This window comes from Anguilla rostrata, chromosome 9, assembly GCF_018555375.3.
Source record: "Anguilla rostrata isolate EN2019 chromosome 9, ASM1855537v3, whole genome shotgun sequence".
In the NCBI taxonomy this organism is placed as follows: domain Eukaryota; kingdom Metazoa; phylum Chordata; class Actinopteri; order Anguilliformes; family Anguillidae; genus Anguilla; species Anguilla rostrata.
This window is the reverse complement of record NC_057941.1, coordinates 30,460,723-30,479,113: the sequence shown is the minus strand read 5'-3', so window position 1 is coordinate 30,479,113 and position 18,391 is coordinate 30,460,723. Positions and strand designations below refer to the sequence as shown.

General features: G+C 45.6%; 2 protein-coding genes across 8 annotated transcripts in view; both read left to right on the top strand.

Annotated features, from left to right (window-relative positions):
• Positions 1 to 2,340: 2,340 nt before the first annotated feature.
• LOC135262353 (RNA-binding protein 14-like) lies at positions 2,341 to 10,508 on the top strand. Of its 6 annotated transcripts, none has more exons than XM_064349385.1 (5): positions 2,341 to 2,495; positions 4,241 to 4,340; positions 4,645 to 5,014; positions 5,930 to 6,863; positions 7,327 to 10,508. In XM_064349385.1, exons 3-5 carry the CDS (start codon positions 4,666 to 4,668, stop codon positions 7,493 to 7,495), a joined length of 1,452 nt encoding a protein of 483 aa, XP_064205455.1. In that variant the 5' UTR covers positions 2,341 to 2,495; positions 4,241 to 4,340; positions 4,645 to 4,665; the 3' UTR covers positions 7,496 to 10,508. The 6 variants fall into 6 exon arrangements, with proteins under 6 accessions (XP_064205455.1, XP_064205458.1, XP_064205457.1 ...); XM_064349387.1 differs by lacking the exon at positions 2,341 to 2,495 and adding an exon at positions 2,553 to 2,587; XM_064349389.1 differs by lacking the exons at positions 2,341 to 2,495; positions 7,327 to 10,508 and adding exons at positions 2,606 to 3,674; positions 5,470 to 5,535 and having other exon boundaries at positions 5,930 to 6,069.
• Positions 10,509 to 10,665: 157 nt separating this feature from the next.
• LOC135262335 (alpha-actinin-3-like) overlaps positions 10,666 to 18,391 on the top strand; it is a 25,528-nt gene continuing 17,802 nt past the window's right edge. The window contains exon 1 of one of the 2 annotated variants that reach the window (XM_064349318.1): positions 10,666 to 12,435. In XM_064349318.1, the coding sequence (XP_064205388.1) occupies positions 12,301 to 12,435 (135 nt within the window). In that variant the 5' untranslated portion in view covers positions 10,666 to 12,300. Of the gene's footprint in view, positions 12,436 to 16,986; positions 17,215 to 18,391 lie in introns of those variants that run through there. The other variant, XM_064349319.1, reaches the window with a different exon arrangement.

The window sequence follows — 18,391 nt, the reverse complement described above, 5'->3', positions numbered from 1 at the left end:
GCTGCTCATATGGGTGTGCATATGGGTGAGCTGCATTCAACACCCCCACTAATTCAGCTTCTGTTTTTTCCTTATGATGACATAACTTATGGCTTAAGACTTGTGTGTTGTTGTTTTTGGAAATGAGGGGGCTGTTCTGGCCCTATGTGTGACATGAAATCCCAACTTTCATTTGGAATAGTATTATTTTTTCCTCATGTGGAGGGGTATTGGTAGTACCCTGGCTTCCACTATTTGGAAGGGTTTCTTTTCAGCCGCTTTTGATAGTGGTTCAGAAAAAAAAATTAGCTAAAGCTCTGTTATATTTCAGAAAGATCATCAGACCCCACACACCAACCAGAGCTGTCTTCCTCTCGCCCATCTCCCACTCTGTGCCTGCACTTCCCAGTCTCCTGCATGACTGCTCTCCGATTCAGGACAATATAGACAGTCATCAGTGCTGCTTCTTCTCACACTGCTGCTGACTACTTCTAAGCTTGAATGGCGTGGGTCAGAAGACCTTTCATATGCTGCTTTAAAATGCAGCCCATGGGCACAGGATTGACCAGCAGGGATCACTAGATAGCGCTAGACAGACCCCATAACCAACTGAATTCTCCCATTCCCAGGGTAAGGCAGTCTCCAATTGCACATTGCCCTATGGAGCTACCGGCCACAGTTGGCACTGTCACAGTCCGGATTTGATCCAAGAACATGGGGCTCATGCATGCATGCACCACAGCATGATATCTCATAACCGAATGAGACACCTAGCAGTCTCCTCTTTCGTATTCCTGAGTCTAACACTGACATTCTGCAATTTTGGACAAGAGCATCTGCTAACTTATTGATTGATTGATTAATTGACCTCCACCGGGGGTCTCTGCAGAACCTAGCTATGTGCTGGCAATACTATGCATGCAGTGGCTTTTACATTTTGACTTTTAACACTTCACCTTCCCCTAGCCCTCTCGGAAAGACTGAAAGCCTGTTAGCGTTAAACAAAAAGGACTACAGGATTCATGTTTAGTGTTTCAGCAGTTCACATGTCCAAATGTTCACACAACTTTATACTGCCTTTCGGCTCTGTGCTGTGCAATTTGTTGCTGGGGAAATCATAATGCTTTTTTGTCTCTACGGATTTTTTGTGGCCACAATAAATATAATACAAATTACATGATAATTGCAGAATTGTTAATGCAGCAGGATTCAAACAAGCTGATAATCATTCCTGGTTTTACCTTTGATTATATGTTAACTATGTTGTGATGTTGGATGATCTCCAGAAGGTGGCAGTCAGTGATAGCATTTTGTTTGTGGACTGCCATAAACCTAGTTTAAAGAGTAGGAGAATCACTTTGTGAGCAAGCTACTGTGAGAAACACAATGGTTTTAGAACATAGAGAACTTACAGTACATTGCTCTCCTTTTTATTAGCAATCTATACACAGCAATACACAAACTCTCACCCACACGCACACATGCGTGCATACACAAACATGCATGCACACACACACACACACCCTGCATCCTACCCTCCAAACAATTTGAGTTTTCTCTGATAGGGAGACGCAAAGCTGTAAGTCACTTCTACACATTTTCCACATTGGAGGAGGACCAGTCCTCATGCCCATGTGTTTGTTATTCTTATTTAACAGACTTGTCTTGTGTTTATGTGTTCTTCTGGCTCAATAAACTTTGGAATCAAAAGTAATTGTGGACCAAAACCATTTTTCCCAGTATTTTTGCACTGCAAACCTATAAATATGATTTTTAGGTCATTCCTACATATTCAATGGGTATTCCGGTCAATTAACCTGTAACCTCTTATTTACAGATTCAGTTGGTTAATCACTCTGCCACACTGCTCCCCCTCATGTAAAAATGTTGGCCACAACACATTTTCTGTGAAGGATACATTGATTGAATTCACTCTTGTTACATCCATGACCTTATAGCTGTCCTCACGGTTTAGTATCTCAAATAATTCATTCAATTTTTTCTAACTGGTACACGTAGGTCCATTCAAACCTACCTGAAGTTCAAAACTCCTTCATGACATCATTAGTTGGTTTATAATGGTTTCCTATTTTATTATCCTCTGTATAACTGTCATGGACTTACTGCTGAAGTTCAGGGTTTTAGCTAGAGATTCCAGGCCCTGTTGGCAATTTCCATTCACATACTGCACTGTAAAGGCTTTGTATGTGTTTAAACTTTGCCAATAAATTTCAGTCAAATGCGTTATTTAATAAAGTTCCGTATCTAACATTGGACCAACTAGGTCACTTTTCGTAAGCGAGAAGCAAAGCAAATAACTAGTTATATTCGGAGATTAACTAGTGCTTAATTTATTACTTATTCTTATTCGATAACCTACTTTGTACTTTGACGACGGGAAATTTCCGTTTTCTATGCTGTAGTCAACCAATGGTAGAATGAAAGAAAGCGGAAACTGGCAACCCTGACTAAGACAAGGGATGCGTGCGGCCATTTTGAAATACGGCACCGCTTAGGTAAGATGGTAGAGTTAGTGTTCTTGTTTGTTTGAATTTGTTTACTGTTTAATGATTTCATACGCTTTCATGGCCATCTGGATTATTTTTCGGTAACAGAATACAATTTTTTAAATTAAGCATGAATGCGGCATTCTTGCATTTTGCGGAAGCTAGCAGCTACTCCACATAGCCGACAATCTGAGGCCACCCGCTTCCCGGCCACGTTTTATTCATCGGGTTGTTTTGGGCAAGCTTATGAACGAGCGCGTCTCTGTGTCACGACATACAGCTCAATAGTTGTTTTGAGTGCACATTCGTTTGTGCATGCTGTGAAAGTGGTTATAAACCTAAATTTCCCGGTTGAACCATTGTCACCTCCGGAAGGAGATGGATCGGAAGCTTTGTAACTAGCACATCGGCTAACCACATAGCAAAAATGTCACCGTAGTTAGCTTGTAGTTTAGTTAGTGGTACCAGGTCCACTGACTGTGCTTATGAGGACTGCCCATATGTCTGTTAATTATACATCGTAATTATTGCTAAATTTAAATGTATTCAGTTTGAAGACTTTTAATTTCGTATTGCGATAATGCCGTAACTAGTTAGCTATGTTGCAAGCCACGACAGCTACCGAGCCATTGTTGGTTAGAGCAGTAGATCGTTAGCTAGCTAGTAACATTACCGAAAATGAGCAATTTCCATGAAATGATATACAAATATAAACATCTATAATCCAGTACATTGTGTCGTATATAATATCTCACTGTATAAAAAGATAGACCACTGAATGGTTAACTAGCTTGCATGAACGTCTAATATTGCTAGCCAGTCTAGCTTACAATGTTGCAGTGTAGTAGGCCGAAGTCGAAGATCTCGTCCGGCTAGCGCGCTAACCACCATTTCGCTTTCGCGACTTGTGTGTAGCCAAGTTCCCAAGTTCAACTAGAGTCAATTTTGTCTTCGTAATTGGTGAGATTTCGGTGTTGCTATTCAGACTGGCAATCTAGCTAGAAAACCTAGCGAAACACTGTTTGTATTTATGTTCAACAAAACAACATAAGCGCAAGTTCGTTGCTGTCTGCAGTGGTACGAGAGTGGACATCTGGTCTCGGTAATCGGGCCTTCTGCGCTATCCAGACCAAACGTCGAGACCCCAAGGCCAGGTTACCTCAGTTACACTGTCGCGATTAAAAACAAGTTAGTTTAAGACCACCTTCATACTAGTTCTTTTTTTGCTGTAGTATCGAGAGTAACGTTATTTTATCAGCAAGCGAATGCTGACTGCCTACATTGTCAACTATCTCAAAGCGAGTGAAGTTGTGTAGTGTGGTTTAATATGTAACATGCTAGAAACTTCACCCTTGGGTCTCCGTGTTATCAGCTGCTGTGCGCGTGTAGATGACTTGAATGAAGCTATACAGCGAGACGGCAAATAACTGTGCCAAAGTTATTGCAGTTACCTTTTTTCAGTGTACCTTTTTAAACTGTTTTAGACAACACTTTTTCAGGGAATTAATCTGACTTCTTTTAATTTACCGTTGATCTTAATTTGCATAATTGCTCAATCTAATTTAAGTGTAATTCTAACGGTCGTGCTGGGCGTCTCCTGTTGGAATGTGCAGTAATATGATATTAGCATATGAAGTAATATGCATTCTTGCATATTGTTGCACTTCCGCATTTGTTTAGATGCTAATACATTAGTATTAATAGATGATTGCATTTAAACTATAAAACCTATAAAATCTGTACCACCAACCCAGGGGCCAGTGCTGCTGTATATGACCTTCAAACGCATCCAGAAGAGGGTTGTGTTAACCTGCACAAAACTAAGAACCCAGATCTCTCCTATATAAGAAATAGGTACGTCTTGCATTACTTCAGAGAATGTCCTGTCTGAATTTGCGTTTGGAAACTGTTTTCAACTGTAATGCACATGGGTATTTAAAATACAAGGAGCACTTCAGTCCCAAGTAGGAGGACATTAACTGCTGTTAATATTCCAGTACAGAGCTACTAGCATGTAATTGATGTTTTAGATGAATATAGTAATGCGCTGGTTGAGTTGTAAAAAGTGTCTTCTGTTGTAGAGACATCTGATAGAAAAGCATATTGTAGTTGTGAGAGAGAGCGAGCGAGGTTGGAGCTGACGGCACTCTCCCTGCAGGTGTACCCGGACCCAGGCGCGATGGACAAGAGCAACACGGTGAAGCTCTTTGTAGGGAACCTGGCGCAGGACACGTCGCAGGAGGAGCTGTCGGCCATCTTCGAGCCGTACGGCGCGGTGGTGAGCTGCAGCGTGCTGCGGCAGTTCGCCTTCGTCCACCTGCAGGGCGAGGGGGCGGCGGCCCGCGCCATCAAGGAGCTCAACGGCCGCGAGTTCCGCGGCCGCAACCTGGTGGTGGAGGAGTCGCGCGGGCGGCCGCTCCACTCCACCAAGGTGTTTGTGGGAAACCTCAGCGCCATGTGCACCGCTGAGGACCTCCAGGAGCTCTTCCAGACTTTCGGCAAAGTGCTGGAGTGCGACAAGGTGAAAGGTGAGCGAAGAACAAGTCCCCACCCCCACCCACCATACACACACACTTTTCCGGCCTGTAGAAGTTATCATGTCCTTGCAGTAATGGGTTATTTTGGATAAAAATTTCATCTCTTGAAGACAACCAAAGATACTGTAAAGATGGCATGGGCTTGCAAATATCTGAGATACAGTAATTGGGAGAAAGAGGGGAAAACTAGAGACATAATGGTGTACTAAAAGCAGTTGTTTTGTGTGCCCAAACATATTGGTGGTGGTAGAGCTGTTGTTTATTCCCCTTGTGCTGAAAATCATAACATGAATCATAAAGCAGCTGTGTTGGTGCACTGTTAATATGTGTGGGCATATTTGTCCACATGGGCCGAGGAAATATTTTTAGTTGTGATGTAATTATGGAATTAATTTTTCCCCTTGTTTACTTGTGTCTCGTTGGGGGGTGGTGCTTATTGGTTGTAGGTTTTAATGAGCGTTAACATTTTATGAGGAAGAATGCTGAAGTGCAAAATGCTTGGAGGTGTAGAGGTATGGCTCATGCGCCTTCAAACACATTGCTTTGGGGGCGGCATACCTGCCGTGCCAATAAAAAAAAGTTCTAGTTCACTAAAAACTGTCCTGCCTACCTGATCCTGTAAATAGGCAGAGTTGAAGGGGAATATGGTTAAGGATAATAATAACTTGAGTTGTTTTCTTAGGATTTTCTTATAGTTCACATCTCCATGCTAGAGAAATATTGAGGAGACTTTATCACACTGTGGATTAGCATAGCCTGGTAGAGATAATGATGCTGATGATAAATATGTTGATGATGATGGTGATAAATATGATGATGGTGATGGTAATGATGTTGTTGATGATGATGATGGTGGTGATGATGATGATTTCTGGTTCTAACTGTTCTTCCTGTGCCCACTGACAGCCAGGCTCTCCTCCGCCGCGGGCTACGCTTTCGTGCACATGGAGAACAAGGAGGACGCGCTGCAGGCCATCGAGGCCCTCCACGGCACCTCCTTCAAGGGGCGCCCGCTCTCCGTGGAGCTGTCCAAGGTGCAGCCCAGCAAGCAGTCCTCCAGCAAGAGCTCGTGCGGCACCTGCGGGAAGCAGGGCCACCACTCGGGGGAGTGCCCGCGCAGCAAGCCCACGCTGGAGCAGTACCAGAGCCAGGCGGCCGTGCTGGCGGCAGCCGCCGCCGCCGCCGCGGGGCTCCCCCTGCAGGTGCAGCAGAGCGTGCACAACTCCGTCTACAACACCTCCACCTTCGACCCCACCTACGCCGCCCTGACGGGGCTCAGCGCCGCCAACGGGGGCGAGGGCACCCCCGTCAGCCCAGCCGTCTACGGGGCCCTCGCCAGCCAGGTGTACGGCACGGTGGCCAACCAGCTGTACGGCACGGTGGCCAACCAGGCGCTGACGTCCGGCGCCACCCAGGTGTACAGCTCCCTGACGGCGCCCATGTACAACACGCAGGTGTACGCGCCGGCGGTGGCCAGCCCCGTGTACCTGAGCACCCCGGCCGGACAGGCCGCCGCCGCCGCCGCCGCCAACCCGGTGACGAGCGTGGCGCCCGCCCTGCACGTGGCCAGCCCGGCCTACGGCACCGACCCCACGGCCCAGGCCATCTTCGAGGCGGCGCGGGCGCACTACTTTGCGCAGGGCCAGCGCGTCCTGGCCGAGCAGAAGGCGGTGACCAAGTCGGAAAGGGACCGCAGCCCGCTCCGGCGCTCCGGCCCCCTGCTGCCCGACCCCATCCCCAAGCCCCTCCTCCCACAGCGGCCCAAACGCAGGGCCCTCCTCCCGACCCCGCCTCCCCGGGCCGACGAGACTCCAACAGCCGAGGAGGACGCCACTGCAAGGTGAGTGCACCCCCCCCCTCCACCCGGGAAAACACAACACGCTTTTCCAGAGTTTGAACAAAACGCTTCTCCAGAGTTTAAACAACACGCTTCTCAAAATATTGAACAACATGCTTCTCCAGAGTTTAAACTACATGCTTCTCCAGAGTTTAAACTACATGCTTCTCCAGAGTTAAACACATGTTCTCAGAGTTAACAACCCCAACTTCTTCTCCAGATTTAAACACAGCTTTCAGATTAAACACATGCCTCATTAACTGCCAGAGTTTAAACCACATGATTCTCCAGTGTTCAAACAACACGCTTCTCCAGAGTTGAAACAACACTCATCTGCAAATATTAAACAGCACACATCTCCTGAGATTGTAAGGCATGCTTGTCCAGTGTTTAAATGGACCTTGCAGTCGGCCCTTAAATATCACGCATCCTAACCCTTGCTGTGTATGTGTGTGTTCCCCATCAGGTGCTATGCTGAATACTACCAGCAGTACCAGCAGTACCAGCAGTATCAGCAGTACCAGCAGTACCAGCAATACCAGTATGCCTACCCATCAGCCCCTGGGATGCCCACGATGGCTGCCCACTCAGCGGAGGCCCTCCCCACAGCATACGAGCCACCTCTCCCACCTTAGCCCACAAAGTACTCTCACCCCCCCCCTCCCCCCACCTCCTCATCCACCGCCCCCACCCCCTCCCCCCCCTCCCCCTCCCAGTTCCCACCCCCTCTGCAGGTTCGGACCTGAGGGAGTGTGGGTAAAATCTGTTTTTTCTTTTTTGTTTGGGAGGGGGGGAGGGGTCATGGGGGGGTGTCTGTAGATTGCGCCCCGGACTCAGCCCAGAGTCGACTCGCAGTGAGGTGCAGCCAGAACAGTCCGCCACAGGAGAGACGCTCTCGCCCCTCGGGGGCGTACAGGGATGCCGCAGGGCGGGAAGGAGCCAGGAGGGGGCGCAGCGGAGCCTCAGCACAAAGCCATAGTCGTCTTAATTCTTGGGTACAACCAGATTTCACTATTTTTTGGGACTGGAGAACTGCATTTTGCTGTCGACGGCTGGAGACTGGGGCCGGCTGGATTGGCAGGCTTCAGTCTTGTAGAGCGGGGGTGGCAGGGACCTCACGGGGAGAATTTCACACGGCAGAGAGAAGCTTTTTGACGTTCGACGAGCGAGCCAGACGACCGTAGGTGTGTACATAGGACCAAGGACCGGTGCGTGTGCGTGCGTGTGTGTGTGTGTATGTGTGTGTGTGTGTGTGCGTGCGGGAACGCGTTAAGCGCGACGCGTTTGGCGGCGGAGACGAGGACGGGAGAACTCACGGGGCAACCGTTCGCCCCGGATCTCTTTGGCGTGGCGTAGCGGAATGTGACGTTTAAACTGGGGAATGGCGACAGGCTCCGGGGTCCCGCGATCCCTACAGCTCCTGCATCTACCTCTGCTGGCGGCAGAAGGACCACAGACTGACAGAGCGCTGAGACTGAGTCCCCCCCATCCCCCCGCACTCCTAGTATACTGCCTGCAGGTTGCAACCTCAGTAAGTTTATTATTGTTAATATTATTAATACTGAAAGGGAAAAGGATTCACCACGTTTTTTTTTTTATTTTAGGGACATTTCAATTTGATAATTTGAAATCCATGTTTTATTTTTTCTGTTAAAAAAAAGAAAAAAAAAAGAACAAGGGGACTCAAACGGCCAACTACAGCCTCTGTAGCTCTGTAGTGTTGTGCTATGGTAGTTCTGCTGTAGAGGATTTGCGAATCCTGCTGGTTTTTATTTTTTGTTAAATATTTTGAAATGTTTGATGTGTTTTCCTAGTTGGGTTCTTCTTGGTAAGAAATCATAAGCTCACAATTTATGGGTATAACACATTATTCCTGAATGACCAATAGTTGCAGGTATTCCTCCATTTATGAACACTTAAAATGAATGAATTTTTGCTACAACATTGGGAAATTAGGAATGGTTTTCTGCATTGTGGAATTCACTTTCAAGGACTACTTTGCTTGGAGCCAGAAGCTGGAGGTTTTATAATGGTGCCATGAAGGTGAATTGGTACAGGCTCTTAAAAATTGCTATCACAATATCAAGTCAACTCTTTATACCTAGATTACACACTTAACATTCAGAAAGCCCTCAATTTGTGAAAGGTCATGGCATTTACATAGCCACAGTATCTCACCATTTTGCATTCGGTTAAGTGTAATCGGGAAAAGGTTGAGACAAGGAAATGTTTCTCTCGGAAATTGGGTTTGCCTGTAGCTCGTGCATTTCAGCATCATTTTTAAATGTTCAAAATTTTCCGTGAATAGCAGTCACGCTGTTTTTCATTCGAATAATCTAAACTTTGCATAAGCTTCATTTTGCCAAAATTATTAGTCACAGTTTGCTATATCTATTATTGCTTGCAGTGAATGTCTCCAGCTAAAGTTGAAAAATATCTGTTGTCAAAACATCCACATAGCTGACACACACACATCCTTAATTGGTTTTGAAAGCACTTGGCCCCGAAGGAGTTTCAAACATCCCTGTAGCGCACAAAAGAGCCGGCGTGTTGTAGATGTGTTGTTACCAGTTGCCACTTGCCATAGCACAGCAGTTGGCCTCGGTGTTTTTTTTCCCCCCATTTAGTTCATAAGCTATTCTGGCTATCGACTTCTCGAAATCCTGACGACTTCGGTCTTCTAGCGGGCAGAGGCGGTGGGCTCTGTTGACTGCGTTCTTTTAACCATTTATACGTCAGAAAGGTGTGATGGTTTGATTTAAGGTGTTGGAGGACTTGGAAGGATTCCATTTTAATAGCTGTGCATAGCATGGGATTAGAGGGGGGCAGGTATGAAGACCAGGCTGGACCCGGCTCAGATGAAGTTTGCAGGGCAAGATTGTTTTGCAGTTGGTAGCGTTAACTTTATTGCAGTAATGGACAAACCATTTACACTTGGCTATATGTAATTAGATTAGCTTCAGTATTGCCACATTTACGGACGGTAAAACTATGTACACGTTGCCTTGGTACACCCTGGTAAAGGCTCTGTTTGTGAAGAAATGATGGTCCTTCATTAATAAACACGAAGAACCTTGGAGCACGAACGATAGCAGCTTCTGTTTTCTTGTCCTTTGTCGCAGTTGCCGCAGTCGGCTCTTCTCTGCTTTATGACTAGTGACTGCGGTTCTGCTGCTCCTGGCTACATTCAGGATGTGAACCACCCAGTTTCTGAAATGGGTTACTTTTTCTTTGTTTTGTTTTGGACATAATACCAGGAACACAAACCCCTTTGTAAATAGAGGAATACCTGTATGTGATTTGAATGAATTATGAATGAGGGTAGTGTGGCCCTGTGGTTACACCTGGCCGTTGGTAAGTCGCACCTCGTTATGAATTCTCTTGATGGTGACAACATGCCGCCCGTGTGCACACACGCACGCACACACACACACACCGCTCACTGCACCTGCCCCCCCCGCTCTGCTCCCTGATGCTACAGCTGTCTGAAGCCCTCACACTCTGAACTGAATGGCCAGTACATGGCTTGTGTTTATTGTTGATTTTGGAGCAAATTTTATAAAAGGCTTTTTTAATCTTTTTATTTCTTTTTATTTTTCATGTTTTCTATGTACCCCCAATAAAGAATGTTATGATCAGTGCTATAAATATGGTTTGAAGGTTTGTGCCATTTCTATTTTCTGTTTTTGCCTGTTAAATTTAGCATATGGGCATAGGCATGCATGCATATGTATTTGTGTGCATTTAGACTTGTAGAAGAAGCCCTAGCTGTGGAGTGGTTTTGTTCCTGGTTGCACTTGGGAATCCGTTATGGGGATTTGTTCCTCCCAGAGGTGCTTGCATCTCTACCACCAGCCTCACCAGTCTTCCACGGCTGCCTGATGCAGGGATGACAGCAGGGGTACTCCAGTCTGCCCCTGAGGCCAGTAGTGCTGCTGCTTTTAATTCATTCCCCTCCAATCAGGACTGCTTTAAAGCTGGACCACCGGGTGAGTTAAACCTTTGGTCCGTCAGTGGCAGTTAACTATGGGGCAAAAAAGAAAACCTGCAGGACTACAGACCTTATGGGCCAGATTTGAGTTCCCCTGCTTTACAGCGATGTTTTTCAGCACAAGCGGTTCCCCGGTGCACATGCATCCAAGCTGAGCCTGATGCAGGGACTGGAATCCTGCTGGTCCCTCCGGCCCTCTACTGGTTGCATCGATAGGGTTTTCAGAAGTAAATCTATTGCAGCTGAGTACAGGATCCACTACAATATGACTGGGAATAGGAAAAATGGGAATTTCAAGGAATATTTGTGGACATGGGGAAGGGGGTCTGTGCAGTGATCTAAATGCAGACCCTGTCCTTTTAAGTTTTTAGTAAAATGGTGATAATTGACTTTGGTTTCTTTTAAAAGCTGGTAAAATCAAGTGTTAAATATGGAAGACCTGGAACAACCAACTTTAGGGAGTTATTTTAGAATATACTGTGAATAAAATCAATTCACATTTATACTGTGTTGTCAACATTTAGATAAAATCTATACACAAGATAAGCTAGCCTAGAGCTATGTATAGTTAATGTAGTCCAAGCTACTGTGCAAATCACTATTAAATGTAATGAGTATGTATAGTACTTCACTGCAGGCAGTTGTAAATTGGGCTACGGTGGGCTGTTGGCATCCAAATCTATTCAAACCCCCACCAGAAAGGCATCAGAAAATGTTGCATTGAAACCTTACATATTACATTCTATTTAGCAGCTTCTCTTATCGAGAGTGACTTGCACACATTTTGCATGGTATCTCTTTATACAGCTGGATATATACTGAAAAATTTAAGTTAAGTGCCTTGCTAAATGGTGTCTCACTTGGGATTTGAACCTCGTGCTGAAACGTGCTTTTTATTTTTATAAAGCTTTTTGTCTTCTGATCTGGGGCAATTGTGGCTTGTGGTTGGCGTTGGTATATTTATTCTGAATGACTACTGAGTCTGGACTCACAGAAGAGTCATGATTTTTTGGCATTGATGGATTTATGTCGATCTCTTCTCACTATTTTACGCACACATTTAATGTGAAAACAGCTCAAATATCGAATATATGTGTCTGCATGCATGTGTCCACCGCAGCTGCAGTCGTGGTATGTTGCAAGGGCACGATAGGCTGCCTCCTGTCTGATACACCCCCTTCAGCCTTTTGCGCTCGAACCCGATATCCAGGCTCCTTGAACCCGATACCCTAGCTGTGAATCTGCCGCACATACCCGGGTGCCGTTTTGTGCGCAACTTTTGACAAGAAAGGAGAGGCGGCTGGGAGAAGCATCTCTACCCGGCCATCTCATAACGAGCGGAATAGTTCTGCCTTTTCTCCGGGCAGCTTTCCACCACCTCACCCAAAAAAAGCGCGCAAGGTTCACTGGTTTTGCGGCTGAGATAGCATTCTCCCCAAAAGAGACAAAATGTCAGCAGTGGAAAATCAGTACACTACGTACACAACCTACATGATGTCCACGACGGAGGAATACATGACCCAAGAGAATGAATGGGACAGAGACCTGCTGCTGGATCCCGCGTGGGAGAAGCAACAGCTCAAGGTAACGGTGTAGCCTATTTAGAAACGAACGAACGCGACCAACTGTGCGCGCACAGATTTAGTGACCGCAATAACTGCGCTGCCAGGAGAGTAGCCCACAAGCCTGCTCCGGACATTCAGGATCGACCTGGGTTCTTTCTACTTCGCGACTTGGACTATATATACCATTAGAACATATATAGCTACCCTTTGTATGGAACCTATGTATCATATAGTTCAGATGATGTCCCTCCTCACCAGCAGGCCTATACATTAGGATCCGCATTATAGGCTACTTTTTGGGGTAATTGTACAGATACATCCCATAAAGGCATAAATCTAGAAGAGCAGAAAATGCAACAGCTGTAACACGCACTTAAATTTACTTTACTAAATGAAATTGATTGCAGCTTGCCTAGTTCTCCGTGTGACTACACAGTTTTAATTTTGCGCACGGTGCAATAGGCATTAATGTGTGTAGGCCTGCTTGCTCCTTATATGGCTACCTTCAGTCTTTGACAGCAGATCTATGATTAGTTTGCCCGATCTTAACTACAAGTAGCGCATTTAGTGCAACATATTGATTGTGTGAATTCGATCGTATAACTTAATTATCTGATTTTGGATGGCGGGGGTATTTATTAGAGCAGAGAGATAACAGATGAAACCACATTTGGACAAACTGCGAGTCAAAGACCCTACGGAAGCCCTCCCTCTTACAGTCAGAAATAATAAATGAGGCGACCGTGAAACTAAGCACCCTCTGTACAAACGTTATTCTAAGGTCACGAGCTCCGTTTTTTCGGAGTTTTGAAAGCTGTCGATTTCACCACGGCGTTGGTTATTCTTAGGTAGCCATGTCTTTACATACTGTTCACGTTTTGTTTAATATTGACAGGATTTCATATCCAGTGTCAGGTGCGTTTGGCTCGTAGTGTGATTATTATTATTATTTTTTTAAATCAACACGCAGGAGAGTGTGTCTTTTCTGAACAAGATATCATTAAGGACAAAGTCAAATAGTTCTGACTGTTGTAAAATGATTGGTGTGGTTATCAAAATATGTGTGTTATCTAAATATACAAAAAAAACATTTTTTGTGTATATGTGTGTTCACTATTTATACAAATAAACTGCACATTGTGTATTTAGCATGTGCCACTATCTTCTCCAGGGGATCTGAAATAGTTAGTATGCTCCCATGTTATCCAATTATACTTACAGTGAGATATTTATTCAAGTGTGTGTATTGAAAGCTCAGGGGTATGTGGGCAGCGGAACTCCTAGGAATCCAACCTGCAGCCTAATGGCACCCTAATGCTGCACCGCTCTGCATTATTGATGTCGTCATTAAAACCTGGGAAGCAGGGATAACACTAACAAACAGTGGTGGGAACAGGGGCGACCCATGAGCATGGGCCCATGGGGGCCAACAGCTACTGCATTAGGGCCAGAAAGGGGCCGTGTTTCATGAGTTTCACTGGCTGGTAGAGTGAGAAATTGTGACAGCTGATAAACAGAGAGAAAGAGAGAGAGGGCGAGGTGGAAATGCATGCTGGGAATCAGGCCCCCAAATAGATCTGTGTCTTAAAAATACTCAAAATATCCCCCATTGCCTTCCCAGTCCTTTGGGGCACTTGTGCATTTTGTTATCTGTCTGGCAGCCACAGCTATCCAGGGAAACTTGCAGAGTTTACAGTCATTATCCATTTTTTTCACAGCTGCATATTTGCTGAAAGCGTTCTGATGAAATACCTCGCTGTCAGGTGCAAGTCTGGCTCCATAGCCATCGCTGCCACCTCCTGCTGCTCTAGCGGGCCCTCGCACCTGCAGCCATCTGGGCTGCTTCTGCTCTGAGAGCATTTCTGAATTCTGCTCAAATCACTGCCCAGCAAACAAAGTCCGGTCTGCATATATGTGCGTGCATACGTGCATGAGCATTACTGTGTGCTGTTTGTGTGTTTGTGTGAAAGCTGCCTTATTGTAAGGGGGGAATTAATATCAAATATCTCTGTAATGCAATGAGTAGCTTTAATGTGAGAAACAGTGCTGCACTTCATAGTGCAATGAGCAGCACTACGCTCAGTAATGCGATGAGTGTAGAGAATAATGCACCCTGGTTGCTGTGGTATGCACTGTGTATGCATGGGAAGTGTGGATGTAGGCAGTCATGTGGATGGTGCACAGTGCAGGTGTGGGTGACAATGAACAGCCAGTGATTTGCCTAAGCTGTGCTGTATGAATAGAATCAGAAAAAAAAGAAATGGCAGTCTAATTTTGCCTTTAAGCTTTGCATTGTGGGGGAGGATCGTGCTTTATGAAGTAATTACTGCTTTGTGTCAAGTTTACTAAAGCACTGACATTGTTTATGTTTTGAAAGGTACAGTACTAATGTCATGCTCATAAAGGCTGTGAGTATGTTTTAAGACCTTATAAACTTACACTTACATATAAAATGTGGGCCTTGTTTAGATGGCAGCTGAAGCAGCCTGCTGGCTTTTAATGACCAGCGTTACGCAGCCTGAGCTGATATATAGCTGCTATCCTGCCATTATGTGATTGAATCAGTATGTGGGCGGCATTCAAATGGCCGCTAATTAATTTAACACAAAGTGGTTGTTTTAATTTGAAGGTAGGAATTATGGAAGTGAACATAGTTGCAGCTGCAGCTAGAGCCCTGATGTAGTTCCACTGAGGTCATCCCAGCTCACACAAAATGTTACACACATAATCTTACCGAAATGTTTTGTCAGTGTTATAACATTGCCATTACATTGCAGAAACATTGTGAAAACATTTTGTGTAAGCTGGAATAGCAGTTCTTGACTTCCTTTTGAAGTGGTTGCTTCTCACAGTGCTCATTTGTTTCTGTCTTTTAGCAGGTCCATAGTGCTGTGGCTGGAATAACAGCCCTGCATGATGTTTATGCTTTTTAATGGGTCATAGCAATCATACTGTGTCAGTTTTCCGAGTCCCTCTGCTGGTGTTTCCCTTGGCAGGGATTAGCGAATCACACACTGAGGGCCGTGGGAATTCCGGGGTTTTAACCTCATTCCTGGCTTCGATTGCCTTAATTACAAAGATCACCTCCTGCTTATTTTTTCAGGCCCTGATGAGTGGTTAATTAAGAGATGAACGCAGAGCTTGCTGCAGCCAGCGTTGCGGGCATTGCGTTGTGGCACAGATTTGCACACAGGTGCCGATGCTCTCCCTAGAGATCCTGTGAGTGGGGAAGAGATCTGCAGGAATATGCATTCTTTAGCCTATATCTAGCACACTGCACTGTCCTCTGTGAGGAAGCCGTAGATATAGTTCCATATTGGCTGTAGGTCATCTGTACTGAAGCATTTACTCTGACTCGCCTTAACTATAGGTTCAGATGTACTTGAGTCCTCTTCATCGACTCACCTTAGCCTATTGGTCAGTATACCTGAGGCGAGTTAAATATTTTCATTAAGTTATGAGTCTCGGGCTGATGGTGTGTTGTTGAACTCTTGGCAAGACGGTAGGCAAGTTCTGAGCCCAGGGAATTCAAGAATAATAAGGACTTTTTTATACCATGAGTTACTAGCAAGCAGTGATGCATACTGCAATGAATTCTGGAGGAAATAAAATGCTTGAGCCTCTTTCTGCCCAGTAAGGCTCATCTGGACATGCACAATATAACCGAGGTCCTATCAGCATTGGTCGATAGTAGCTTTAAATGAACTTAATTATGGTGGATATCATGACCCAACATAGATGCTCCAGAGATGCAATGCATTTGATGCCATGTTTGCTCAGGCTATATATGCTGACGCCTACACTAACGCCAATGTATATTCTGCTCTGCCCCCCCGCCCACCCCCCCAGATGGGTCATGTGCAAAATCAGCAGGGCTCTGTGTCACACTGCTGGATATTTCAATAGGAAACGTTCTGAGATCCAGGAGCGAGCGTGTCATTCTCTGCGTGTTGTTAATGGCTGTCAGCTGGACCTGCGATTGGCCGGGGGGGAGCCTGGTTTCCTGCGTTGGAGGGCGCACAGCCGGCCGTGTCAAGATGAGCAGACTGGAGCTGAAATGGCTTGAATGACCATCTGCCCTGTCTGACTAATGGAGTGCTGTACGTGCGCCCACACACTGATGCACCTGTCTACCCCAAAAACATTAGCGTCATAGTGGATAACGCTGTCATTCAGAACATCTGTCTCACTGCAGGCCTTCCTATTAATACAGCATGAATATTCATGAGACCTTGGCTTAGAATCAATCATTTGTCCTTAAATTTGGCTCACAACTATTTCCCAGTGTTAGTTTTTCTTCAGCAAGTAACAAGTTTGGCAGTGAACCTTACTTGCCAAATGGGATCTTCAGAAGAATCGACCAGTGTACCAAAATGGAAGTATTTATGGAAAGAGTGAAGGAAAGAGATTTAGGATGGAACAGCCAGGACCTCGCTCAGATGGTTGTTGCTATTCCAGAAGCTCTGCCCTAATAGGGCAACTTCTTTAAGCTGCTTGTGGAGGTCGGAGGTGAGGTTGGGGGTTGATTTGGGGGGTGAGGTTAGGGATGGGGTTAGTGGGGTGAGGTTAGGCCATATGAAGGAAATGAATGAGTATATGAGGTCATGCAGGTATTTGAGAAGAACTGAGCTAGTATATCACATCCAGACCTTGAAACAGACACCTTGGGAAAATGGGAGGTCTCCATCAGATGAATTACGGGAGTTATTCTACACAGTGTTCCCTGAAAGTGGAGTTCCTGGTACAAGAGTTCAGCCCTGATCTCTCATCTGGAAGTCATATTTTATGAGAGATGAAGGTGAGGAGTCAAATTCATTTTAGGTTTTTTTGTTGTTGTCATTTTGGCTTTGTATGATGGAACTCTGCAAGTACCACACTTTTAAAACGATTGGTAGCTGAAACAGAATTGGTGTGCGTACGTTCCACAGGGTTTAGGATGAAGCAGTATAGAATTGGGGAGAGTGAAGCCACTGTTGACATGCTGTGACATGTGAATCAGGCTGGGCTCCCTCAAGATCACCCTAGACCACATTTGCTGTCTGATTGACAGCTGTCAATCTCAGCATTTAGAGATGGAGTGCAGTTGTGTAATCTGAATCTGCCTTGCAGGGAGTCCCTATGCTGAATATGAATGGTAGCATCTCATATTCTAGAGGTGCAGAACACATGCAGGGTCCTGGGGTGTGTGTGTATGTGTGTGTGTGTGTTCATGCATTATTATTGCATGAACACACATGCAAGAACACACTGGTCTACAACCTCCCCAGACATTCCCATGTCACCCCCCTGTTCACTGACCTCCACTGGCTGCCTGTTATGGCTCGCATCAAATTTAAGTCCTTGGTGCTTGCATACCAGGCAGCTAAGGGGTCAGCACCAGGGTACATTCAGAGGATCATCAGACCCTACACACCAGCCAGACCTCTCCGTTCTGCCACCTCTGGACGCTTGGCACCTCCCCCTCTTCGCGTCTGCACTTCCCGCTCCCGTCTGCTGTCTGTCCTGGCCCCTCGCTGGTGGAATGACCTCCCCGTGATGGTCAGAACAGCAGAGAATCTCACCACTTTCAAACGCAGACTGAAGACTCATCTCTTCAGGCTGCACCTCTCCCCACCCCTCGCTAGCCTATAGTTCAGCTTACTGTACCTAGCTAGGATAATTTGATTATGTTAGTGTATCTGGCAGGATTGTTTTTGTATGATTAGGTGTGATTCCAGTGCTAGTTTGTACTTGGTAGGATTCTTGCTTGCTGAACAAGCTTACTCTACAGGGTTGGAGTCCTGATCGATGTGGTCACTTCTGGCACTACGATCCTTATTTCACTCTAGTGTTTCTTTTGCGCCTCTACATCATGAAACCTATGCACTTGTTGTACGTCGCTCTGGATAAGAGCGTCTGCTAAATGCCTATAATGTAATTATTAGTTTAAAAAAAAAAACACTTTACATTTACATCTAGCTGCATATTTCCTGAAA